The sequence below is a fragment of the Pelodiscus sinensis genome, chromosome 10 (assembly GCF_049634645.1).
Source record: "Pelodiscus sinensis isolate JC-2024 chromosome 10, ASM4963464v1, whole genome shotgun sequence".
In the NCBI taxonomy this organism is placed as follows: domain Eukaryota; kingdom Metazoa; phylum Chordata; order Testudines; family Trionychidae; genus Pelodiscus; species Pelodiscus sinensis.
In genome coordinates this window covers 54,298,531-54,325,048 of record NC_134720.1, presented here as the reverse complement: position 1 = coordinate 54,325,048, position 26,518 = coordinate 54,298,531, and the positions used below count along the sequence as shown (strand labels likewise).

The following is a 26,518-nucleotide window of genomic DNA, read 5'->3' as shown; positions in this document are numbered from 1 at the left end:
CGCAGGCTGGGGCCTTGGCTCCGCAGAAGCAATTCAGCCTCCACGGTCCCCTGGCTGCCTTGTGCTGGGTCTGCGCCGGAGGAGCCCGGCGGGGGATCGTCTTCGGGGTGGGGCTCTGTCCCAGGGGGTGGCACGGAGCCCACGTCCGGCGAGAACGACTGAGTCTGCTCCTCAGCCTTAGCTCCTGCGGTGGAGGCTCATGCACTAGGCCCCAGCGGGCCCAGGTTTGGCTCTGCCTGTGTTACACAGAGCTCTAACTCTGCCGCGTGGGGAGGTGGAGTTAACCCCTGTGAAAGGTGAGCGACAATGGCCAGAGTGAAATTTTAGGGCAGACAGTTACCACCTGAGGTCAACATCATCTGCCTGGAGTCAGCCTCCCTCTGTGGTGTGCCCTGACCCTGTCTGCAAGCAGCGTGGCACGGGTCTCACGTGGCTCCATCGCTCGGGGGTGGGGGGTTCACACCCCTGACCGACAAAACAAAGCTGATAAAAACCTTTCAGCAGAGACCGGCCTTAACAATGTGGGTTTCAGGCAGATTACTCAAACCAGTGCCGAAGGCAACGTGGATATTCTTATTTCAGTTTAACCGGGCTGTAATTTGAATGCATTAGGAAGAGGTGGAAGCTAAATCAAAGAGGCCACTTTCAACCTGCATGGTTCTTCAGCTCGGCTTAACTAAATCCATGTAAAATCCCACCTGAAATGAAACTGGTGAAACCTACTTGCTGAGGGGTTGGCGTCTCTTGCCGAATTCCAACGTGTGCAATTACATTCTGCTTTTCTACAGGCCCGGTGGATTCCACCACATATGATCTTCTGTGGTTTCTGTCCCGTAGAAAATTAAGTAGTGGAGACTCCTCCCTGCCCCGGTACTGAGGTGATTGTGTTTTGGTGCTGGAGTATGTAATCCCCACCCTGGAGAGTGTATTGTTCTGTTAAGCAGTCTGAGAATCCTTTGGGATGAAATCAAATAGAAATGCAAGACAATTTTCGTTTTAAAATATACTTAACCGACCCGGGTCTGCAGAGTCCCTCACCTCCAAACAAGCGGGGACCTAGTACCCTGTGCCGCATGAGTGGTTTTAGTGGTCAAGTATGTTAGCTAGCCTGCGTGGATGACACAATGTTTCTGGCATACTGTGATAATCAGAAACCGGCATTCCTTGCAAAGCCTTTTACATGTGGGTGGCTGGCAACCTTTGCTGTCCTGAGCAAGGTGTGACTTGCTGGGATTACAGAGGCGGGAAGAGGAATTAAGAGGCTTTATAGTCATGTGCAGCATGTTGTGTTGAACCCATGGGAAATTCCAGCCATTTCTGAACGGGGGGTCTCCCATGTTTTAGTTGATCTAAATCTAAAGTGGGGTCCAGGTCATTCTCTGAGGATTTTCTCAGGGAGAGAGAGAGGAAGAGACCTTGGCAGTCTAGAAAAGGCACGAAAGAGGGATCTGTAAAGATGCAGCAGAAGAAAAAAACCCTAAATCATACTGGCAAACAATGGAAAGGACCCATCCTGTTTTAAAGCCCAATCGAGTTATACAAGAGTTGAATCTACAGATACAGTTGCTCCTGCCAGAGGAATTTTAAAGTTTGTAGCTGGGAGAGGGATGAATATTAAAGATGGGCACGAATCCAAGCATCAAAATGTGCCCACATCTGCCAGGTGTTTCACAATCTCAAAGGACAAATTGTCAGTTAACTCAGGTCTTGATACTGAACCACACTGCAGAATTCAGTGTTTGAAACCAGACTGGAATGAAACGTCTTGTCCCTTTCACTAGTTAAGAATGTAAATCCGGATGGACTTGTGACATACCAGGAAACAGTTCAGACCGGGGGGAGTGAAGGGGCTGTAACACCCCTGCACGGCAATCTGGGGAGCCCCACAATGCCTAGCTGAACTAGCTTCCACCTGGGCCACTCACAACCAGTCTTCCAGCGAGCACACCACACCCTGAGTGTCTGTGTGTAACTGCAGCCTGCCACCCACACTTCGGTTATACTCTGGCTCTCGCCAGTTGGGCTGAAGGGTGACCCCAACACATCCCCAGTCTTACATTTCCAGGGTGGAGTCAATGGCCTGTACCGCTCAGCCCTCTCCTGGGCAGCACAATTTATTTGTAAGTCCATCATTCCGTACAGGGACTAATATGCCAGTTTATTACCTCCAGGAGTCATTCAGATGCTTCACTTTAAATGCACAGGATTAGATAAACCAGTAAAACCAGCCCATGAACTACAAAGAGATGTTAAGGGAGTACAAATAGCGAGGCCTAAGTCACAACCGGTAACAAGCAAAATAAAAAGACTCTTTGCTAGCGCTTAACTGCAACCATAGCAGGGTCAACCCGAGATTCTCACTACGTGGTTTCAGCAGCGTGGCTGATCGATCTCTGTAGGCGGGACCCCCCCCAGAGCCCACTGAATGCTTCCATTTTCGTTCTAAGTGCAGGGACTGTGATGGGCAGGGAGACAGACGAATGCCTTGGGGTGTTTGTCCCTCCTTTTATCGCCCTCTCGGAAAGAGCATTTCCAGCTTTTCTAGCCCGCTGAGACAAAGCACAGGTAGAAGGAAGGACCCTGCTGGTCCCCCCCCACCGTGTTTGAACTTCCTTCGCCTTCCGTCCTGCAGGATTACTCTGTTTACTGGTCACAGGCGCCTCCTGCTGGACACTCTGGGAATCAGCTTTTCTGCTCTGGGGCACCCCGTTAGCTGGCATCTCGCTTGCTCTTACCTATCATCCTCCATCACCTAGGCTATGTCTATACTGGAGGCTTCTTGCGCAATAACATCTTGAGCAAGGGTTCTTGTGCAAGAAAACACCCACACTGCCATGTGCAAGCTGTGCTCTTGCACAAGAGCGCCCATGGCAGTGTGGACGCTCCCTTGCACAAGAAAGCTCTGATGGCCATTTTAACCATAGGGCTTTCTTGCACAAGAAATCCCTGCCGAGCATCCACACTGCCCTCTGGCGCAAGAGCTCCTGCAAAAGGGGGTTTATACCTGTTAAAGAGCATAGCTCTTGCACAAGAAGCCCTCCCTCACCGCGCCGTGCTGTAAATTTCCTTGCGCAAGAGCAGGGGGGCAGTGTGGGTGCTCTGCGGATTCTTGCGCAAAAACAGCCATACTTGCCAAGAAGACGTGAGTATAGACGTAGCCCTAGTGTTAGGGCCCATGTCCCTCCCAGACCACCATTTGAGTACTGCCCTGCCGCAGGGCCCCACGCTCTGGGGTCTGCGCCCTCAGGGACCTCCAACCCCTTATGCCCACCTTGCCTCACTGACCCACTGCCAGTCGCCAGACAGCCCCTGCCACAAGGGCAAACTGTGGCCATTTCAGGCCGCTTCTCATGGGAAAGGGTGTGGACCTGCTGCCTCCCCACAGCCCTAGTACCCTGAGGCCTTGCTTCAGGCCCTGCAGCCTAGGAGCTTGCCCGGCCGGCGCTTCCCCAGCCCTGCCTGCCTTCCAAGCCCTGCTCTAAGCCAGGAAGCCTCCAGCTTCCCTGGCAGCCTGGTCCCTCCTGCTCTACAGCTAGTGTGAGTCTGAGACTTTCATCTGCTGCAGGAGCTTTTATTTATACTGCCCTCAGCTGGGCCCTCATTGGCTGTATCTGCCCCAGCTGCTGGCTCCACAGCCCCAGCCCTTTCCCAGGGCTGTTTTAACCCTTAAAGGGCCGGTGTGGGGCAGATGACCAGTCACATTACAGCTTAAATGAAAAATAAGCAGAGTGCATGATTCCTTTGTTTAGGACAGCCATGTCTGTCAACTGTTGTTTGGGCAGGGGGTGGATTTGGAACTTGCATTAACATAACCATCCAGGGGAATCTTATAACACATTTCAATAAGGATGATACTGATCAGCAACTTATGAGCTTTTAAATGATGCAAGACACACCTTGTACAATCTTATTGTAGTAGCATGTAGGTGTAACCCACACGTCTAGGCTATGCCTACACTGTGCCCATTTTGCGCAAGAAATATGCAAATGAGGCAAAGCATGGAATATTGCCATGCCTTATTTGCATAATTAGTGAGGCTCTGTTTTTGTGCAAAACCCCGCTCTTGCGCAAGAGCCATTTTTCCTGAAAAAAATGCGCAAGAGGGGGGTTTTGCGCAAAAACGGAGCCCGGAGAGGTGGGCAACAGCAGGTGGCAAACGGATGTCAGGAGTGATGTGTAAAGTCCTGCCCATTGCTGTCTAGGCCTCAGGCCTGCGATACCTGGGCTTGTAGTTCAGGCCTTCCTCTCGCTACAGGACTAAGCTTCCAGTCCCCTTAAAACCTGTGTGTGTCCATAGTTTGCAACCTGTGTGTGTCCATAGTTTGCAACCTGTGTGTGTCCATAGTTTGCACAGCATCACAGGACTGGAAGGGATCCTGAGAGGCCATCTCGTCCCGTGCCCTGCACTGGTGGCAGGGCTAAGTCTCCCCTCCCCTGCCCCAGGAGAGGAGACGTAGGTGTCTCCAGCCCTACACCGCTTTGTCTGAATGCAGCTCTCTGTTACCGGGGGACTGGAGCCACGAACAAGCTACGGCCAATGCCGGCTGTTGAGGGGTGTCGGTGGTGTGGCAGGCGGGAGGGGGGCAGGTAGAAACGTGTCGGGGGCTCCGTGTGCCCAGCCCGCTGCAGGGATATGGGGGTGCAACTGGGAGCTGGCGGAAGGGGGGGCAGGTAGAAACGTGTCGGGGGCTCCGTGTGCCCAGCCCGCTGCAGGGTTATGGGGGTGCAACTGGGAGGTGGCGGAAGGGGGGGCAGGTAGAAACGTGTCGGGGGCACCGTGTGCCCAGCCGCTGCAGGGTTATGGGGGTGCGACTGGGAGGTGGCGGAAGGGGGACAGGTAGAAACGTGTCGGGGGCACCGTGTGCCCAGCCGGTGCAGGGTTATGGGGTGCGACTGGGAGGTGGCGGAAGGGGGCGCAGGCCGGGGGTGGGGGGCGCCTGGCTGGGCGCTCCCTGCCGTGCAGTGCCGCCCCGGGAGCAGGGCCCGCAGCCTGGCGGAGTTCCTGCCCGCCACGGGGCCCCGCAGCGGCTCAGCCCTGGCTGCCTCCCGCTCCTTCTCCGGCCTCCTGGCCGCCAGCCACAGCGCCAACAGCACCGCCCCCGCCGACCCCGAGAGCCCCGGGGTGGAGCATGTGCGCGGGGGCAGGGCCCGGGGGGGCAGGGCCCGTGTGCGGGGGGCAGGGCCTGTGTGTGGGGGGGGCAGGGCCCGTGTGCGGGGGGCAGGGCCCGTGTGCGGGGGGGCAGGGCCCGTGTGTGTGGGGGCAGGGCCCGTGTGCGGGGGGGCAGGGCCCGTGTGTGAGGGGGGGCAGGGCCTGTGTGTGAGGGGGGGCAGGGCCCGTGTGCGTGGGGGCAGGGCCTGTGTGTGTGGGGGGCAGGGCCCGTGTGCGTGGGGGCAGGGCCTGTGTGTGTGGGGGGCAGGGCCTGTGTGTGTGGGGGGCAGGGCCCATGTGCGTGGAGGCAGGGCCTGTGTGTGTGGGGGGCAGGGCCCGTGTGCGTGGAGGCAGGGCCTGTGTGTGTGGGGGGCAGGGCCCGTGTGCGGGGGGGCAGGGCCTGTGTGTGTGGGGGGCAGGGCCCGTGTGCGGGGGGGCAGGGCCTGTGTGTGTGGGGGGCAGGGCCCGTGTGCGTGGGGGCAGGGCCTGTGTGTGTGGGGGGCAGGGCCCGTGTGCGGGGGGGCAGGGCCTGTGTGCGTGGGGGCAGGGCCCGTGTGCGTGGGGGCAGGGCCTGTGTGTGCGGGGGGGCAGGGCCCGTGTGTGTGGGGGGCAGGGCCCATGTGCGTGGAGGCAGGGCCTGTGTGTGTGGGGGGCAGGGCCCATGTGCGTGGAGGCAGGGCCTGTGTGTGTGGGGGGCAGGGCCCGTGTGCATGGGGGCAGGGCCTGTGTGTGTGGGGGGCAGGGCCCGTGTGCGTGGGGGCAGGGCCTGTGTGTGTGGGGGGCAGGGCCCGTATGCGGGGGGGCAGGGCCCGTGTGTGTGGGGGGCAGGGCTCGTGTGCGGGGGGGCAGGGCCTGTATGTGGGGGGGCAGGGTTTGCAGGCGTGGGGGGTAGGGTCCATGTGCGAGGGGGGCAGGGCTCGTGTTTGAGGAGGACAGGGTTCGCAGGCATGGGGGGTAGGGTCCATGTGCAAGGGGGGCAGGGTTCGCAGGCGTGGTGGTTGGGTCCATGTGTGAGGAGGAAAGGGTTCACGGGTGTGGGGGGCAGGACCCATGTGTGAGGGGGGCAGGGCTCGTGTATACCGGGGGAGGGGCAGGGCCATTGTGTGAGGCAGGGGCAGGGCCTGTACGTGGGGCAGGCGGCTCATGTGGGAGGCCGGGGGGGGGCCTGTCTGTGAGGTGGGGGTAGGGCCCATGTCTGAGGTGGTGGGTCAAAGGGCCTGTGTGTGAGGCAAGGAGTCAAGGGGCTTATGTGGGAGGCAAAGTGCAGGAGCCCCCCCGTGCGAGGCAGCGGGATACGGGACCTGTGTGGGAGGTGGGAAGGGTCGCCAGGTGTCCGGTTTTGAACCGGACAGTCCAGTAGTTGAGCTTTCTGTTTGGGAAACAAATTGACACAATAGAACTGTCCGGTATTTTCTAAATCAGATGTAATGTTGATTGTGATGTAATGTCAAGTGTGTCCGGTGTTTGTGTTGAAACCATCTGGCAACCCTAGAGGTGGGGGGCAGGAACCTGCGTGTGAGGCGAGAGGGCTAAGGGCCCACATGCAAGGTGGAGGGGAATGGGACCCGTGTGTGAGAGGGGGCAGGAGCCCGTGTGCGAGGCAGGAGTGCAAAGGGCCTCGTCTGTACATGCTAGGGGAAAATGGCAGTCCAGGAATGACGCAGACAGAGGATGCTGTGTACGCTCGCCTTGTGGCTGCTTTGCTGGCTGTACAGAGCTCTGCTGAGAGCCGTTGCACAGAGCCCTCCAGGGCTGAGCAGAAAGGGGTCCTTTGTACTGACAGCCGACTGTTTAGTCTCAGTAACGGTGAAGCATTGGCTGTGTCACTCCAAGTGGGTACTTGGTGAACCAGCAGGTCTTCCCAGAAGCTGCTGGTCACAGAACACCAGCGTGGGAGTGGAATGGTCTATCTGTGGAGTGGGGAAGGAGCAGACACCGGGGTGAAAATCCTGGCCCTGTTAAACTCAACAGCAAGACACCTATTGGACATGAGTGAGGCCAGGCTGGTACTCCAGGCTTGTTTGCCTTAGACAAGGTGTTGAGGGGGGAGGTCTGGCACAGGCGCCTCTCCTGGGTCCTGAGTGTGAGGGAAGGAACAACATAAAAGCATTCCTGGGGGTTACACGACACATCATTGGTTATTGTCAGCAGTGGGGACCAAGCATAAAGCAGGCTGGTCTATAGGAGAATTCAAGATGCAGTTGGAAGAGAAATGTCTGGAGTAGTAAATCAGCCGGTGTTGGAAGAATGATTTTTTAACAACAGGATGCCACTATGACTACAAGAGCACGCTGGTTGTCAGGGTAGAAGGACAAGCAGGGAAGGATCTCAGAAAGCTGCTCAGGGATGATTCAGAGCTACATTTTGGGACACCAGGCAGGAAAAGAAATGCATCCAGCTGGCATCCAGACACTACCTTGATGGCACACTACCCAGCACAGATACATTGAGGAGCCTGAAAAGTCTTCTGCATTCGAGGGGGTTCCCTGTCCTGCAGGGTGGATTCCCATGGACAACACTGAGCTCCTGTAGAAACACATTCCATTGCTGCAGGACACATGGGCTGCGTCTAGACTGGCAAGTTTTTCCGCAAAAGCAAATGCTTCTGCGGAAAAACTTGCCAGCTGTCTACACTGGCCACTTGAATTTGCGCAAGAACACTGATGATCTAATGTATGATCGTCAGTGTTCTTGCGCAAATACAATGACTCTCCCGCTCAGGAAAAAGCCCTCTTGCACAAATGCTTTTGCGCAAGAGGGCCAGTGTAGACAACTGAGAACCGGTTTGCGCGAAAAAGCCCCGATGGTGAAAATGGTGATCAGGGCTTTCTTGCGCAAAGCCGCGTCAAGATTGGCACGGACGCTTTTCCGCAAAAAGTGCTTTTGCGCAAAAGCGCCCATGCCAATCTAGACGCTCTTTTCCACAAATGCTTTTAACGGAAAAACTTTTCCGTTAAAAGCATTTGTGGAAAATCATGCCAGTCTAGACGCAGCCATGGGGTTTTAAGGCTCTGGGGTTGAATTATCTAGGTAGAAGTGTTATTGGGGCAGACCAGCTGGATTAAGGCAGTGAAATCTATAGGGTGAAGCTAATTCTTCAAGGTTACATGGAGCGAGGATTAAAAATGGGCACCAGAATGGCCTTTCCTTCCACACTAAGTATGTGGGACTGCCTGGCATTGATGGGGTTGGTCTATATTTTGCCTTAATTTTAATGGCATGTCTAACTGACACAGTTTCTTCTCCCAATCTGAAGACTGAATGGCTTATAAGAGGCATGTTACCTAGAGAGTCTTCTCAAGAAATGTTTGCAACTCTGCCCTTTAAAACAAGTCTCCAGGTCAAACCATTTCAGAATATCGTCTTGTCTTTGTTCCACAGGAGATATTCGGCTACAAAACCCAAGGCTGGCGGAAAGCCATGTGCATTGCAGGGTATATCTTCTCCTGCGGGGCTCTTCTCCTTCTGTTTTACTGGAAGCCAGCATGGCACGTGTGGGCAAACTGCACCCCATGTAACTTGCAGGAAGCAGATGTCATATTGCTTAGAACAACAGTAAGTGCACACAGTTGCGTGTAATTTTAACCTGACCATCTCATTAGTTACGATATTCTTTCTGGGGATGTCTACACTTGCCTGTAGTTCGAACTAGGGAGGCAAATGAAGCATACCGAAGTTGCTAATGAAGCGTGGGATTTAAATATCCCACGCATGATTAGCATATTCACGGCCGGTCGCCATTTTAAAATGCCAGTCGCCCGATTTTACTTGCCACGTGTAGATGCAGTAGTCCGATCCAAAACCCTTCCCTTGAATTAACTGTTACTCTTCTTTGCACGAGGCGTAACAGTTAATTCGAGGGAAGGGTTTTGGATCAGACTACTGTGTCTACACGCGGCAAGTTAAATCGGGTGACTGGCATTTTAAAATGGCGACCAACTGCGAATATGCCAATCAAGCGCGGGATGTTTAAATCCTGTGCTTCATTAGCAACTTCAGTATGCTTCATTTGCCTCCCTAGTTCAAACCAGGGGACAAGTGTAGACATACCCTCTCTCTCTTTCTCTCTCTCTCTCACAAGCAGCTTGTCGGACTCTTTCACTGTGAAATAGCAATTTTCTAGTAGTTCCCAGTGGAAATACTTAGCTTCAGATGTGCCCTGGCATGGAGAAGTCAGGCATTTGAGGAGCCAACTAACCCCAAATCGTTTCCATGGAGACATTTTCAGAGAAAGCAGTTTAAAAATATTGTGCAGAGGTTATGGTTACACTAGCAAGAATTCAAATACTTTAACACTCTCCAAATGCGCCCTGCATATCCTCATTGCGTATCCAGCAGTGTGAGAGCAGGTCTTGTTCCAATACTGTTGCTGCAGAATTCTGCAGAAAGCAGAGTTCTTGTCTATGTGCTAACGCTACCTACACACAGGAATGCAGAAGAGAGGACACAACAGAGGGGTCATTCCAAATAAATATGGTTGAGCACATCTTGTGTGGTAATGAATGTGGGTAATATCATGAGCGAAACCCCATGGGACTGAATTTTAGAGAGCTTGTATCTTAAGTATTAGCTATGGAAGACTTCCTTTAGAGTTACTAAAATGATTTGGTTATACAGAGCACACAACTAATATGCATTTGCTTCAATCCCTGCACTATATCCCCAATATAGATGCACTTTAAACAATTAGTAACTTACTACTTTGTTGTAAAAGTGATTAATAGCTGACCACACTGAGCTACACTGAGTAAGGCACAATTTCAGCTGGTTTAAGTGCATTTCTATTAGGCATTTGCACAGTGTAATTAGATCAACGTTAGTTACACTTGTTTGCATTTTCTACTATAACAAAGATTTAGTTATAAAGCAGTTGCTTTTGCGGAAAAACTTGCCAATCTAGATGCAGCCATGATGTTTTGGGCCTAGACAGTGTTCATTAGGTGAAGCAGACCGGAATGAAGTTCTCTGATCTTGGCTCCTAAGCAAGAGTTCTGTAATTATGTACAGACAGTCTCTAGAATGATTGTACACAGAGACCTATACTAAGAATATGCCACTCCTTCAAAACACATTGAACTTTACTTTATTCTTTCAGGATGAATTTCAAAAATATACCAGAAAGAAGGTGACCTTGATTGACTTGTCCACATTGAATCTGTTGGTTAGAGATACATCAGATAGACTCTTCATTGCTGACAAAGATTCTGTCATAAACAGGGCCATAAGGAAGCCAGAATTAAAAGTAAGTCATGAATGGATGGAATACGTGGTATTGGATGGATGGCACAGGATGAGGTGTATGGAAGCTCTTATTTCAATGTCCTTCTGCAGCTCACATTGACTTTACCTAGAATTATACCCAGGCATCAAGGAAGATAACTGACCCTGGTAACAGAGTTAATCTGGGTGCTGTAAATGGCTTTTGTGCTGTTTGGGTTTACAGGTCCGAAGCATCCAGGTGCAGAAAATCCGGTATGTTTGGGATTTCTCCATGAATCAGTTCCAGAAAGTTGGGTGAGTTTTATCACTGGTTGCAAAGTTCTTTGCGGAGCAAAAGCCCCTTTCAGAACATGGTTGCCTGAGCTCGCTCATTGTTATCCTAGATCGCTAGATGACAGCAACTCCTGTTCCGACATACATCAGAAGTTTGGAGATGGTCTCACAAGCGAAGAACAGGGGATCAGGTACAATCCACAGCGTTTCCAGTTTATGTGGCATTTCAGGCTGAACGAGGGATCCAGTTCTTTTTTCCCTTGCTCACATTTCATGTCAGTTGCACTGATGAGATTGAGAGGATGGACAAAATGAGTGTAACTTGCACTCTGGGAAGAAGAGGCATGAAGGTCACTTCCAGTAAAGTAAATCTGGAGAAAGGAGGGTAGAACTGGCCGTAGGAATGGGAGATGAAGGAAGGGGGGTGCTGCTATGTTTCACATGTCTGCCCAGCCAGGCTGACCGCAAGTCAGTGGTAGACCAAAGACTCTTTTTGGCTTTTTGAAAGACTTTCAGGAATGCAACAATTGAACATGGGTCTCAGATATCCTTCAGATTCTATAGCTTTTTGATAGACCAGCCATTTGTGACAACTCTCAAAGGGGCAGCCATGTCAGTCTGTATTTGCAAAAATGAGTCCTGTGGCATCTTATACACTTAGGGTATGTCTACACTACAGCACTAATTCGAACTAACTTAATTCGAATTAGTTAATTTGAACTAAGCTAATTCGAACTAGTGCATCTAGACCTAAAAACTAGTTCGAATTAGCGTTTTGCTAATTTGTGTGTTCCCATAATTAGCGTTTTGCTAATTCGAACTAGCATGTCCACATTGAGTGGACCCTGAATCAAGGTTAAGGATGGCCGGAAGCAGTGCCGGCAGGGCATCAGATTAGGACTTAGAGCGTGGAGCTGCTGTCTCAGGCTAGCCGAGGGCTGTGCTTAAAGGGACCCGACCCCCACCCCAGACAGACAGTTCTCAGGGCTTCCCCGCTTGCAAAGCAGTCCTGGCTTGGAGTGCCCTGAATGCCCACACTTGGCACATCACAGCACTCGGACATCAGCCTGGCTGCACTTGCCACAGGCTGCCATCTGGGGAGGGGGTCAATCGGGGGGCTGCAGGAGAGCTTCCACCCCGAGGAGCCCGCAGAGCCACCCCAGTCCTCCCCATCGGGGGCTCGTACCCCATTCCTCCCTCACCTCCTTCCACTTACCCTTCTCTAGCCCCCCTTCCTGATGTACAAAATAAAGGACACGTGTGTTCAAAAATAGAAACTCTCTTTATTGAACAAAACTCGGGGAGACTGGGAAAAGGAGGTGGGAAAGGGGAAGAGAGAGGGTGCGAGAGGGGAGGGCAACTAAAATGATCAGGGGTTTGGAACAGGTCCCATATGAAGAGAGGCTAAAGAGACTGGGACTTCTCAGCTTAGAAAAGAGGAGACTGAGGGGGGATATGATAGAGGTCTATAAAAGCACGAGTGGTGTGAAGAGGGTGCATAAAGAAAAGTTCTTCATTAGTTCCCATAATAGGAGGAGTAGAGGACACTAAATGAAATGAATGGGTAGCAGGCTTCAAACTAACTACAGAAAGTTCTTCTTCACAAAGCAAATAGTAAACCTGTGGAACTCCTTGCTGCAGGAGGCTGTGAAGGCTAGAACTAGAACAGAGTTTAAAGAGAAGTTAGATAAATTCATGGAGGTAGGTCCCTGGCCTCTGTTTTGGAAGGCTGGAGATGGATGGCACGAGACAAATGGCTTGGTCATTGTCTTTGGTCCATCCCCTCCGGGGTAGCTGGTGTTGGCTGCTGTCAGCAGTCAGGCTACTGGGCTAGATGGACCTTTGGTCTGACCTAGTATGGCCGTTCTAAGATCAGGGCTCAGGGTCGGGGGTCTCACTGGACCACCTTGATTTTCATGCAAAGCTGCTCCTAGGTGGCCAGGCTGGCAGCTCTCCTGCCCTAGACGGCCACTTTCCTGTGCCTAGTGCGGAGGTCGTGGATGAGGTCCACGATGTCCGCACTAGACCAGGCGGGCGCCCGCCTCTTGCGGCCCCGGGCAGGCTCCTGGGAGCCGCCAGCCTGGTCCCGGGAAGAGGCGGAGGGCTGGGTGGCAGCGGGTGGCTGGTTCGTGCCGTGCCAGGTGCAGGGTCTGCTGGCTGGGTGCTGGCAGGCTTGCACCTGGCACGGGCACCGTGGCCAGACCGTGCCCCTTTAAGGGCTCCGGAGCCGGGAGGGGGGCATACGAGTTTCCCTGGTGGTGCCCAGAGTGGCCACCAGGGAAAGCTGGGGAGGGCTAGCCTCCCACTAGTTCGAATTAAGTGGATACACAGCCCTTAATTCGAACTACTTAATTTGAACTAGGCGTTAGTCCTCGTGGAATGAAGTTTACCTAGTTTGAATTAAGCGCTCTCTAGTTCGAATTAAGTTCGAACTAGCGGTTTGCATGTGTAGCGCCTATCAAAGTTAATTCGAACTAACGTCTGTTAGTTCGAATTAACTTTGTAGTGTAGACATACCCTTACAGATTTGTTTGGTTTCATGGGCTAGGGACCTTCTGTAGAGCGTACACCAGGGAACTTTGTTTCTCTGATATTAACCAATTCATGTTCTCCCACAGGAGGTTAGTGTGTGGCCCCAATGCCATTGAAGTTGAAATTCGTCCGATTTGGAAGTTACTTTTTAAAGAGGTAAGCTGCAGCTATACTTTTAAGTCTTCGTATTTGAAGAGATTGTTCAGAAATATTTTAAGTGTAAAACTTCTTTTTTCTACCCTGGAATTCAGCAGTTAATAGCCTAGATCCTTACTAAAACAAAGCGGCGTAGAAAAACCTCAATGATATGTGGTAGAATCTTATGTCAGTTCCATTCCATCACCTACAATGGAGTTGTGCTGGTATAACAGAGGACAAATGACCCTTTATGTACATTTAAAAAAAATAGCTAGATGTACACAATATACAGCTGGCCTAGGGCTCATTAAAAAGAAAAATGCAATTTCTGGGTCTTGTTCTGACCTCGTTGACACTGTGGTATAAATCCAGAGTAACTCCATTGAGTTACATTGGAATGAAGCTTCCATAAGAGAGACATCGGGACTATCCTGCATGTTAGTACCTCCAAACAGGGTGTAGCCACATCACTTCAGATTACAGACTCATTACATCTCATAGGAATAATGTGTCAGACATGAGCAATACCTTGATGGGCGACCAACCACCCATGCAACCATAGGTTTCACAGGACGTGGCATTGGTGATTATAAGCTCTTCACCGTTCCCTCGGGATCAGTACTAGGCTGGTTCCCATCATGGTGTGAGGAGTCACCATCGTTTAGATAAGCTGTAGAATTTCAGATTGGATCATTAATAATCCCATGGTGCTTTTTGCGAGGATAGCGGTTAGCCTAGTGCCCCAGGTATTTACATTCTGTCTCCTTACATACCCCTTGTCAATTGAAATACAGAAAAGATTTTGATTTTGTATCCTAAACTGCTCTTTAGTCCTGCTGAGCTCTGCTAAACTAAAGTTGCTCAGTACTGAGTGCGGGGATTGCCATGCCTGGAGCATGTCCGGACAGCACTTTACATCGAATTGGAACTTTGTGCTTGTGTCAAAGCCTACAGCTGTGTGCGTGATTTTGTTAGGATTGTGCCTCCAGGCAGGTTTCCAAAAACGGGTGCTTTGCTTTCCATGCACAAGGAAGGGTTAACGATGGGGCACCTGGATGATACTATTGGCCAGGATACTACTGTATTGGCTGATGATCTTTGTTTTGGTCCGGACTCTTCATCCCTTAGACCTGGGTGAATATTGCACCAGCAGGTTCCCATCCTTTTCATGAAAGGGTTAATTTTTTCGGTAAATTATTTACTCAGTGCCAGCCTGATGCATGCAAAGATCTTGTTGTCTTCAGTGGGCGTGTTGGCTATTCCAGGATGAAGCCTTTGGTTTGCTGACTGAAGAAAGGGCTGGTAACTGAAGCTCTTTACTCAGTTCCTGTATTGGCTATTTCTGATGCTGGACTCACCAATCTTATTGGGCCACATTATGTCTTCACTTATCCCCATATGTAGAGCTCAGTGAAGCTATGTGGGGGTAAGTAAAGACATAATTTGACCTCGGGATGTGGGCCCGTTTCTCCATTCCAGGATGAAACTGATGTAAAATTAGAAAATATATCAACCTCCCCCTTTTGAATTACATCCAAGCATTGGTCCAGTTAATGGCAAGTCCCAAAGAAAAGTCCTGTAGAAGGTTTTCATGTATTGTTACGTTTCTCTACTAAATTCAGTAGGTTTTCTGGAGTAATTTCTGTTGAACCATATTGGCTTTTCCTCAGCTGAGTGCCATAGGACTGTGCTATAAGGGAGTAGTTTTCTTTCTAACTTTCCAAATAAATTAGAATCAAGAATCAATCACCTTTTCTCAATATGAAACATTCAATGCCAAAGGATTCAGGATCTTTTGAGTAGCTCAGTGGTTTATTCATTGCCTCTGCTGAGACCACTTATGAGTGCCACACGTGATGGCCATTTTTGTGTTATAGACAGCTTGAGACCACCGATTCCTTTTGGATAAGTCACTGCCCAGCCATCAGATGACAACTTTTCATTCTGAGCCATATTTAAATCAACAAAAGGGAGGGGAAAGGCCCTCGGTGCCCTGCATTGCCATGGGAGAATGCTGGCTGGCAACAAGCACCACAATTCTGTTTAAATGACATTGGAAAGATTCCATGAAACCATTTTATCTTGTCCCACGTGCGAGCGACAGCCGAACTCTGTGGATTTCTCCTGACTGTGTGACGTATTTGTGTTTGCAGATTTTAAATCCCTTTTATGTGTTCCAAACCTTCACTCTGACTCTGTGGTTGACCCAAGGGTACATCGAGTATTCTGTGGCTATCATAATCTTGTCCATCATTTCTATTGGCTTAAGCGTGTATGATCTCAGACAGGTAAGGCTGCTATTCATGTCATCAGCTTCCCCGTCCGGCCCATAGTAATAATCTCATTGGTCACAGACACAGAATAAGAAGCAATTTCTGCACTGAGTCCTTTTGGTTAGCTGGTGGGATTTCAGATGCCACAAATTTGCTGGTGATTAGAGATGGTCCATCCATGAATTTTGGATCCCGCTTGGAATTTCCCCAAAGTGCTAGTGGCTTCAGGACCAGCACTGTTTCCAAGAGCCATAAAATAACGTGTTGTAACATCAAAAAGAAATGTGGTATTGGTCTTAAATCGTCAAACAAATTAGTATATTTCTGCCCTTTAGACAATCTTCCAGTAATTTTGCTTTACCTCTGTTGTTCTCTGAGGAACAGGATATTGTGCTTTTCAGATGAAGCCTGGGAGCAGGCAGGCAGGCCACAAAAACATTCAGAGTTGGGGTTGGCATAGGTAGCCCAAAACCACTGTGCTTCTCCAAGACGTACCTGTATTTTGTTAGAATGCTTGAATTCAGTCCCAAGAAGCACTTCCTTGCTGTTGTGGGATTCAGCACTTTGCAGGACCAGGCTGTTTGCGAGGAAAAAACTCTTGAGATTCCAGGCAGGCTAAAAGCAGAGTGAAAAGCCTCTCTCCTGGCATTTCAGATCTATCAGCCATCCTGGGCAAGCACAGAACTCCTACTGTAAAAAATGACAGATAGACAAATAATTGTTTTCATAGCTCAAGGAACATGCAATTCAGGGCTGCGTCTAGACTGGCAAGTTTTTCTGCAAAAGCAGCTGCTTTTGCGGAAAAACTTGCCAGCTGTCTACACTGGCCACTTGAATTTCCACAAGAACACTGACGTCCTACTGTCTGAAATCAGTGCTTCTTGCGGGAATGCTATGCTGCTCCTGTTCGGGCAAAAGCTCTCTTGCGCAAATGCTTTTGCACAAGAGGGACAGTGTAGACAACACGGGATTGTTTTAAGCAAAAAAGCCCCAATGGTGAAAATGGCAATTGGGGCTTTCTTGCACAAAACCGCATCTAGATTGGCACGGACGCTTTTCCGCAAAAAGTGCTTTTGCGGAAAACGTCCGTGCCAATCTAGTCGCTCTTTTCTGCAAATGCTTTTAACGGAAAACTTTTCTGTTAAAAGCATTTGAGGAAAATCATGCCAGGCTAGACGTAGCCCAGGTGTTTTAGACAAGGTTCAGCAGGGTAGTGGTGGTATTGTTTCAGGGGAAACATTTTGCTGATCCTCAGGTGAAACCATTAGCTGCATGAGAGTGAAGCCTTTAAGTGTAAATAACATGAGCTAAACCATCCCCAGTATAAGCAAACTGACATTCTCATGGAAACCTTTGGGAAAAATAGTTGGTGATCAGGGGCTGCACTCCACAATGTTATCTCTTTCCAGCGCCTTCTAGCAGGACACTTGAAACCTATTTTGGAGCACTGTATCTAACCCCTATATAAAAGAAAACTAAATATTAGATCCACTCATCTCCAATACTAACATGTTTTGACATCTTGTGGCAAGTCACGTAAGTTACACAGCTTAGGCTTAAAATTGTAATGTACATTTTTACTTTATTACTGACTTTGGAGAGAGAGATCCTGTCAGAACTCCTGGGCTTTATCTCAGCTCTGGGAGGTCAGTGAGGTCTAGTCGGTTACAGCAGGGGGAAGAAAAATCTGGGTTCTTGATAAGAATGTCAGAATGCTCAGACTGGGTCAGGCCAAAGGTCTGTCTAGCCCAGTGTCCTGTCTGCTGACAGGTGCCCAGAGGGAGTGAACAGAACAGGGAACCATCAAGTGATCCCTCCCCTGTCGCCCATTCCCAGCTTCTGACAAACAGAAGCCAGGGACACCATCGCTGCCCAGCCTGGCTAACAGCCATTGACGGACCCAACCTCCTTGAACTTATTTCATCGTTGTTGGAACCCTCTTACAGTTTAGGCCTTTCCACCATCTCCTGGCAAAGCGTTCCACAAGTTAACTATGATGAAATCATTTGTTTTAAATCTGCTGCCTATAAATTTAATTGGGTCAGCTTCTTGTGTTATGTTAGTGAAGGAATAAATAACATTTCCTTAGTCTCTGTTCCCACACTGTTCACGGTTTTCTAGACCTCTATCATATCCCCCCACCCTTTCGTCATTTCTTTTCCAAGCTGAAAAGTCCCACTCTTGTTAATCTCTCCTTATATGGAAGCTGTTCCATACCCCTAGTCATTCCTGTTGCCCTTTCTGTACCTTTGCCAAATCCAATAGATCTTTTTTTAGCTGGGGTGACCAAATTATTCAAGATGCGGGCATATCATGACTTTATATAGAGGCAATATATTTTCTATTTTAGTAGCTAATCCTTTCCTAATGATTCCCAATAGTCTGTTAGTTTTTATTAATTTTTAGACTGCCACTGCCCATTGAGCAGATGTTTTCAGGTAACTTTCCATAATGAGTCCAAGATCTTTTTCTTGAGTGGTAGCAGCAAATTTAAACCCCTCATTTTGCATGTACAGTTGGGATTATACTTTGCCACATGCATTACTTTGCATCTATCACCACTGAATTTCATCTGCCCAGGTATTGCCCAATCATCCCTTTGTAACTCTTTGCAGTCAGCTTTGGACTTAACTGTTTTGGTAATTTTGTAGCATCTGCAAATCTTGTCACTTCACTATTTACCCCTTTTTCAAGAACATGTGTAAGTGTAACACGGCACTGGTCCAAATTCAGATCCCAGAAGCACAACACTCATTGCTACTCTTCCCCTTCACCCCTGTCTGTTAAGTACCCGGCAATGTTTTCATAATGATCTAACCATCCTTCAATTACCTGAATAACCAGCCTTTTGTTACTCTTAATCACCTGCCCCTCTCCTTTTATAACAAACTCCCTGCCCCAAAGGCAAAGCTGGGAGCAGCTACCTCTGGAGCCAGGGCAGGGGCTTTAAGCAGACCTTAGGTATGAAATCCAGGAGTTTCAGACTTTAGGAGGGGCTACTCCACTTTACCCTCCCAAATGGCGCCCTTGGCCAATACTCCTGCTCCTGCAAGGAGTAAAGGAAGCTGATGGGAGCGTTTGCTCCCACTGGCCTCCTGCTGTGGGGGTGGCAGGGAAACCAGAAACAAGGAATGTTGATTGTTGCCTGTGTTGATTTGACTTTCCCTTTTAGTAAAAATATTTTTAAAAAGAGCAGCCTGGTAGCACCTCTGGGTCTGTCTTCACTGCCACCCAAGTTCGAACTAGGGTGGCTAATGGAGGCATTCGAACTTGCAAATGAAGCCTGGGATTTAAATATCCCGGGCTTCATTTGCATGTTCCTGGGCAGGCGCCATTTTTAAATGCCCGTAGTTCGAACTCCCTGCCCACGGCTACACGCGGCACGGACTAGGTAGTTCGAATTAAAGCTCCTAATTTGAACGACCATTAAACCTCCTTGCAGGTCATCTGAAGAAGTGGGCTGTGCCCACGAAAGCTCATAGCACCAGCTACATGTTTTGTTAGTCTATAAAGGGCTACCAGACCATTTGTTGTTTTTTAAGTTTATCCTGCACAGACTAACTTGGCTCCCCCCTGAAGCACCTTAGTTTAAGCCACCAATAAAAATGGCCTTAAATCTTTTAGGCCTTTGAATTATGAATTCATGTACAGGTTGGACCTCCCTGCTCTGACACTCTTAGGACCTTGCTGGTCCTGAATGAGGGGATTTGCCAGAACAGGGGAGGTCCCTCCCCTCATCGTCTCTTCTGAACTGCTGCCCCTTCACCCCTACTAGGGCTCCAGCACGATGCCACTGCTGCCTGGCCAGCTGTTGCACCCTGGGCTGGAGTTTTCTAACTGCCGCTAGGCCGGAGCTTTCTAGCTGCCGCTAGGGCTGGGGCTGGAAATCCACAGCAACAGCCGGCCCCCCGCTACTGCCCAGCCACTGGGGCCAGAACTCCCGCTGTACCATCCTCCCCCTCCCCAACACAGGGCTCCCAGCTGAGCCTGCCCTGCCGCGCTCCTGCCCCGTGGTCAGACCTCCCTATTCCTGGGCTGTGTGGCCCAGGAACATCCTGGAGCAGAGAGTCCCAGTTAAGGGAGGTACAACCTGTACTTACAGGAACTGAATTCAAGTACTGGTGACAACGGGCTTTGCTCTGCCATCCACTTAGAGAGGCAGTAGATTGTCCATGCTGGAGTAGACTGTCACTGAGCTACTTCCAGTCTGTTACTGTAACAGCCCAAATGTGCAGCACAATCCTCACGCCTGGCGTTCCAACTGGAGTGCGCACGTGGAACCCACAAACCCACAATGGGCTGCGGGGGGCACCCTGTGCCCGAGGGGACTCTCTGTGTGGCCCAGGGGGCATTTTGTTACTGCTGCCCAGGCACAGGGTTGCCAGGTGTTGCTGGTTCCCATCTGCGTAGTTGTTTTCCAACTAGTATCACTAAAGCCACACAGGTACAGCAAGGGCATGTGAAGTGAGGGGCAGGCCGGTTACACACAGCACTGACAGCCAGAGCCGTGCGCTCCCTCTGCAGCCAGTGAAGGCGCTGCTACGGCCCCGTCCGCTCAGCCCGCAAATTCCAGGTGTGCAAGTGCAGCTAGCAAGATCGTCTTGGTTCCAACAGCCTTGTGGCCACTGAGATGCAGGAGGCCACTCACGCGGCCCCTCACTAGCCTGGTTGCCCATCGCTGGCAGGCAGTGTGCTTGAGCAAGTCAGAGCCCAAGCGTTCAGCCTGACGAGTGCTGTGAGCCAGAGGTCTCTCCCAAGTGGCCTGATTAGGAAGGCCATGCCTCTGAGTAGACTTTAAGTTAAGGCGACCTACCCAGCTACAACACTGTTTGCAGCCCAAACCAGCGATAATTCACCTCATCAGTTTAGAACTCTGGACAGGCACGTTCCTAAGTCGGATTCCAACCAGGCAGCCCCCTGCCATGTAGACACTCAGCTAAAAAGATCAAAGTTTTAGATTCCGGGTCTGGTTTTTCTGCAGTCGTAATCTCTGTAATAACTGGATATTGACCCTCAGGTGTTCTACTGAGCCATTTCTTGCAGGGAAAAACATGAATCAGTGTGTGGAAATTCACTACTAGGGACTGGAAATGTGACTGAAAACAGCAACGGGCTCATTTCCCAGTGCTGCAAAGCAGGAGTAACTACTGATGTGAAATTGGCATAAGTAGAAAATCAGGTTCACATCACACTACGGATTTTTCTGTTGCCTGACTGGGGGCAAACACTTTCAACACATTTCCTGATTGGTAAGGGGAACAGCGGGAGTATGAATCTTACCACTCGTAATCCAATTAAGTTAGTTTCGCTGTTACAAAGCTTACCCGGGTCACTGAAGTACTGTATAGTGTATTGCCTGGCACAAGTACTGGTATTTTGACACTTAATTTGCTGCCTAATCCACAGCAATCTATCAAGCTCCATGACCTTGTTGAGGAACACAACAAAGTCCAGATTACAGCATGCACAAAGGATGAAGGTGAGTGACAGCCGGTTGGCTTTCTTCCCCCTTCCCCTTCTAATTCAGTGGAGGGGGGGGGGGGAGGGAGGGCTGGTGTCAAACTCTGCCGTTGGAAGTACACAGGCATTATTCCAGGACCAATAACAAAGTGGGTAAGTAATTCTAGAATGCAGTGACTAGGAAGCAGGCCGTGTACATGGGAGACCAGGACTCAATTCCCTGTTTTACTACAGGCTTCCTCCCCTCAGTTTGTCTCTCTGCACCTTGGTTTTCACCTACAGACAACCCCCCAACATCAAACCAATTCTTTCCAGTCACCACGCAGCACACCTCCCTCATAATCATCCAGGAACCCAGCCCTGCAATCAGCCCTGGTGCCAACTCTGTCCACACATCTGCACCAGCGATTTCATCACTCGACCCAACCACATCAACCCCAAATCAGAGGCTCATTTAACTGTGTGGCGGCGCGTCGGGGTCCCCCACCTCCTGCACCCTTGTAGTGGCACGAACAGACTCCACCAGCCAGTAGAATAGAGGGAGTTTATTGCTTCTCCAAGATACAGCACAGCACAGATGTCATCTGGTTACAGGAACTGGGGCTAGGAGGCCTCAGTGCCCTCCCTTGAATGGGGGGTGGCTGGGCCCTACAATCCCAGCCCTCCTCCCTAGCTCCTTCTCCCCTGCTTCCCAGACCAAAACTAACTAATTAACTTCCAGCCCTGCCCCCAGCCACGGCTCCACTCCGCCTTCTTCCCATTGTTCCGCTCCCTGGGAGATAACTGGTCAGACAGGTTCTAAGCCCCCTGGCATAACAACTCATCCCCTGCCCTGCTGGGCCGTGCTACAGACAGCAGCCAGTTGAGGTCAACCACAGCGCGCTGCCCAGCATAGCAACCAGCAAGGTACCCCCCACTACATCACAAACTGCACATCCACTAATGTGATCTATACCATCAAATGCCAACAATACCTCACTGCCATGGATATTGGCCAGACTGGTCAGTCTCTACGGGAAAGAATTAATGGGCACAAATCAGATCTCCGCAAAGGCAACACACACAAATATGTTGGAGACACTTTAACCTGCCTGGACACTCATTAATGGATCTGCAAGTCACAGTTTTGTTTCAGGCCAATTCCACAAGCCAAATACACAGAGAAGGGTTGGAACTTAACTTCATTCACAAGTTTAATTCTTATACAAATGGTATGAACGGGGCTATTGGCTGGCTCACACACGACCTTCCACATCCTACGATTTAACCAACCAACCCAACAATGGAGGTGCTAATTGTTCTTATCCGCCTCTTGGAACTATTGGAACCATCTACTCATTGTCTCTCTTTTTTCCTCCCCTCCTTTTTTCTCTTTTTTCTTTCTCCCCGCCCTCTCCCCTCCCCTTATTTATTCTTGGATCTGGACTTCTAATGCTCTTGTCATCTGAAGAAGTGGGCTGTGCCCATGAAAGCTCATGATCCCATCTCCATGTTTTGTTAGTCTGTAAGATGCTACTAGACTACTTGTTGTTTTTTAAGTGGTGTTGGTGTGATGAGAATTATGCCCTACCTCCAGAGATCATAGAATCATAGAATCATAGGACTGGAAGGGACCTCGAGAGGTCATTGAGTCCAGCCCCCCGCCCTCAAGGCAGGACCAAGCTCCATCTACACCATCCCTGACAGATGTCTATTTAACCTGTTCTTAAATATCTCCAGAGAGGGAGATTCCACCACCTCCCTTGGCAATTTATTCCAATATTTGACCACCCTGACAGTTAGGAATTTTTTCCTAATGTCCAATCTAAACCTCCCTTGCTGCACTTTAAGCCCATTACTCCTTGTCCTGTCCTCAGAAACCAAGAGGAACAAATTTTCTCCTTCCTCCTTGTGACACCCTTTTAGATATTTGAAAACCGCTATCATGTCCCCCCTTAATCTTCTTTTTTCCAAACTAAACAAGCCCAGTTCATGAAGCCTGGCTTCATAGGTCATGTTCTCTAAACCTTTAATCATTCTTGTCGCTCTTCTCTTACCCTTTCCAATTTCTCCACATCTTTCTTGAAATGTGGCGCCCAGAACTGGACACAGTACTCCAGCTGAGGCCTAACTAGTGCAGATGTTATGAGGCTGAGTCCATGAGAGATTGGGAGGTGCTCAGATGCCTTGGACCTCCCTGGTCCAGCACGGTGGGGGCATGACCGGTCCTGAATGACTAAATTTGCCAGACCAGGGGAGGTGTCCTCTGCCATGGGCCCTGAGCCAGCCAACCCCCTGCCTGTGACCCCCTCTCCCCTCTCTGCTGCCACCAGCCCTGTCCCACCTTTGGTGGTGGGTTCTCCAGCCCTGGCCCATGCTGGTGCATGCAACCACATTTCCCCACCCCTGTGCTGGGCTTTTCCAGCTCCTGACCCTGCACTGCTGCTGGCTGTCAAGATTCTCCGGCTCTGTGCCACTGCGGGCTGCCACAGGCAGCTGGGCTTCTCTGGCCCTGGACTCCGGGCTGCCGTGCCTGAAATTCCCTAGCCCCCGGCTCCGCACTGCTGTGGGCTGCCGGGTTCTCCAGTCCCTGGCTCCAGCACTGCTGTGGGGCTCCTCCGGCCTCACTGTCCCCAGCCTCGGCCGGGCTGCTCGCCCTCTTGCCATTCAGCTCCCGGGGCTCTCTGGTCCAGGAACATCCATGGTCCGGCAGGACCACAGATGTTGCCAGACCAGAAAGTATCGGTTTTCACAGGTGCAACCTGTAATGGGGCCATCGGTACCTTTGTCAGATTCTCTTATGTCTACGCTAAAAGATGCCGTTGAATTTATTAAGGTCGATTTCTTGTCACCCAGTTTTGTAAAGTTGAAGATCCATGTCTCTTCTGTGTGCAAGAATTCAATATAGTTCAAAGCCATGCGTTCCCAGTGGGGAGACTGCTGTCGAATTTGAGAGCAATGCACTCTGGGTAGCTATCCCACAGTGCGTCGCCAGTTTGCATTCTGGGTTACGCTCCCTCTGTATGCTGGTACCAAAACCAGATGTTCTCTTGAAACATCTGGACTCGTCTGAACTCACATGGTTTCATTGTTTAGAAAACAATCGATCTTTTGCGGATAAATTTGATCTGAACTCCTAGTGTAGATCAGCCAAGGCAATTTACAGACATTAACTAATTAGTCCAGACTATTACTTTGAGGTAGGCCGGTAGACATGTTTCTTCACTTGTACCACTATAGATACACGAGTGCAATTCCTCCAAGACAGCAATGTAGAAGAGCAGTTCGGCAGTAAAGTGCAGACCTTACTATGCTCCTGTGGGTCACGACCTGCTTGTAAGTGAACGCTCGCTTCCTTTTGTGTCGTATGACAGGGTGCAAAAAGCTGGAGTCTCGCTATTTGGTCCCAGGAGACATCATTGTTTTAGACGAAAGGAAGCATTCTTTGCCGTGTGATGCTATCCTGATAGACGGAGGCTGTATTGTGGACGAAGGCATGCTCACAGGTACACACTTGGCTTCTGATTTCTCTCGTGTCTCCAGGCAGCCCTTTGCTCTCTTTCTCAGGAGGTGTGGTTTCATCCGTTCCGAGTACAAATGGTTTATCATAAATCCGAATGAGCTGATGCAAACCAGGGAAAGATGGTGTTTGGAATAATGTGCAATCTCGTTGGGAAGGGCTTTGATAAATTCTAAACTGCCCCGCATAACTCAGTTTCTTAAAAATGCAACCAAGTCTATGAAAGTATTGTCAGGGACAGGAAGTTCAGCAATACAGACTCTTCTTTAAAATGCTTGGATGCTGAACTGAGGTCCACGTGGGCAGACAATATTACACTCACTTCAGGAGCAGAACGCACTGTTACCCATATACTTACAGTGGCTATCTGAGGGCAAAGTCTGCCCCAAGTTTTCAGACTGAAAACTACCAGGGAGGTAGGTGTCTGAAGTGCAGGGCTGTTAAAAATCACAGCCATCAGTCTGTCCATGAATTAATTAATTAAAAATCCTTGACTGGAAATGTGCTCTGCATAGCTATAGAGATATATCTCCAGAGACAGATGGACTGAAATACACCCTAACTGGAACTATACCACACTATCTTTAGGTGAAAGTATTCCGGTAACTAAAACCCCTTTGCCCCATACGGAGAACACCAACTCCTGGAAAACACACAGTGCCGAGGATTACCGAAGACACGTCCTCTTCTGTGGAACGGAGGTCATCCAGACGAAGCCCTCCGGCAAAGGCCCAGTGAGAGCTGTTGTGCTGCAAACTGGTATTTATTTTGGAGTTTGTCAGGGCGGTGGGGGCCAGGAGGAGCAGGGAACGTATCTAAAGCTGTTCTCTCTACAGCCCTGGTCCAGCCCATGCCAGAGACCGAACGTTATTTTCCCTTCCGATGGCTCTGCACTGGGGGTCTCAGTCCAGTTCCTAGTGGGCAGGGGCCACATTCCAGACCACCGGTGTCCCTGGGCTCCTGACGGCAGTCCCAGTAGACAGGCCTGGGATTTTCCTATCTCACAAAACCCTCCGGGGCCTCGTTTACACCCAAAAGCTTTAGCCAGACCCGTAGGAATGGGCACAACCCACAGCTGTGTCCGTGCCAGGTTGCTCCGTAGCAGTGTTGCTGTTCCCACCCGGGAAGGGAAATAAGATGCACACGCCTTTCTGCCTGTGCCTGGCATTCACACTAGCCTTTGCACAGGTACATGTGTTGCATGAAATCACACTAGTTTGGGAAGCACAAGAACTGTGCACACCGGGCCTAGGGGCACTGCCAGGACAGCTCAGGAAGCTTCGTGCTCTCCCTCTCCTCTCACCGACTCCGGTCTCCACGGCTGCCACCGTAAACGCCTCCCGAGAAGAGCTCTCGCTTCTCCCGTTCAATGGGCAGGGGCTGCTCTGTTTTGGAAAGAAATACGCTCAGCCAGCTGCAGTCTGGGTTAGTGATGGCAGGTGGCATTCATGGCCCGCCCCAACCTCACACACAAAGGCTGAGCGACCGATCTCACTGCCTCGCTGGGGGGAGGTGACGTCTCTGCTGCCGCTGAGAGAGCCCCGCCCGGGCCCCCCGGCTGGTGCGAGCAGAGCACAGGTAGTGCACTCAACCCAGCCGGACACGGGGAAGGGAGGGGGCTATAGTGGAGTTCAGACTGGAGCTTTCACTTTTGAGCCCACGCCACCCTGAGGCACAAGGCGGAAGCTGGGTCAGCACGGCTGGGCTTAGCATGCACCGGGCTAGCAGAGTCAGTGGGCCCAGGCTGGGAGCTGGCTTCCAGATGCAATAGACAGACCTTATGGACGTCAGCCCAGATCCACAGCAAAGATCCTGTGCGGTTGCTACTGCAGCCCTGGTTCAGAGCAGGGGTGCAATCTGCTTCCTGGGGCACCGAATGCACGGAGGGATCCACCACCTCCCATGTTAAGGTGCAAGACTGGGAGGACTTGGAGGGTCTTTGCCGCCTGGTGAATTTCACCCTCCATGAGCTG

At 50.5% G+C, this 26,518-nt stretch overlaps 1 protein-coding gene across 2 annotated transcripts in view; it reads left to right on the top strand.

Annotated features, from left to right (window-relative positions):
• The window catches only part of LOC102456702 (putative cation-transporting ATPase 13A5), a 59,899-nt gene that overhangs the window by 2,131 nt on the left and 31,250 nt on the right, over positions 1 to 26,518 (top strand). The window contains exons 1-10 of one of the 2 annotated variants that reach the window (XM_075938281.1): positions 4,999 to 5,132; positions 8,532 to 8,705; positions 10,246 to 10,392; positions 10,594 to 10,664; positions 10,754 to 10,834; positions 13,262 to 13,331; positions 15,467 to 15,601; positions 20,993 to 21,065; positions 24,400 to 24,531; positions 25,134 to 25,304. In XM_075938281.1, coding sequence (XP_075794396.1) covers positions 8,571 to 8,705; positions 10,246 to 10,392; positions 10,594 to 10,664; positions 10,754 to 10,834; positions 13,262 to 13,331; positions 15,467 to 15,601; positions 20,993 to 21,065; positions 24,400 to 24,531; positions 25,134 to 25,304 — 1,015 coding nt within the window. In that variant the 5' untranslated portion in view covers positions 4,999 to 5,132; positions 8,532 to 8,570. Of the gene's footprint in view, positions 1 to 4,998; positions 5,133 to 8,531; positions 8,706 to 10,245; positions 10,393 to 10,593; positions 10,665 to 10,753; positions 10,835 to 13,261; positions 13,332 to 15,466; positions 15,602 to 20,992; positions 21,066 to 24,399; positions 24,532 to 25,133; positions 25,305 to 26,518 lie in introns of those variants that run through there. The other variant, XM_025182497.2, reaches the window with a different exon arrangement.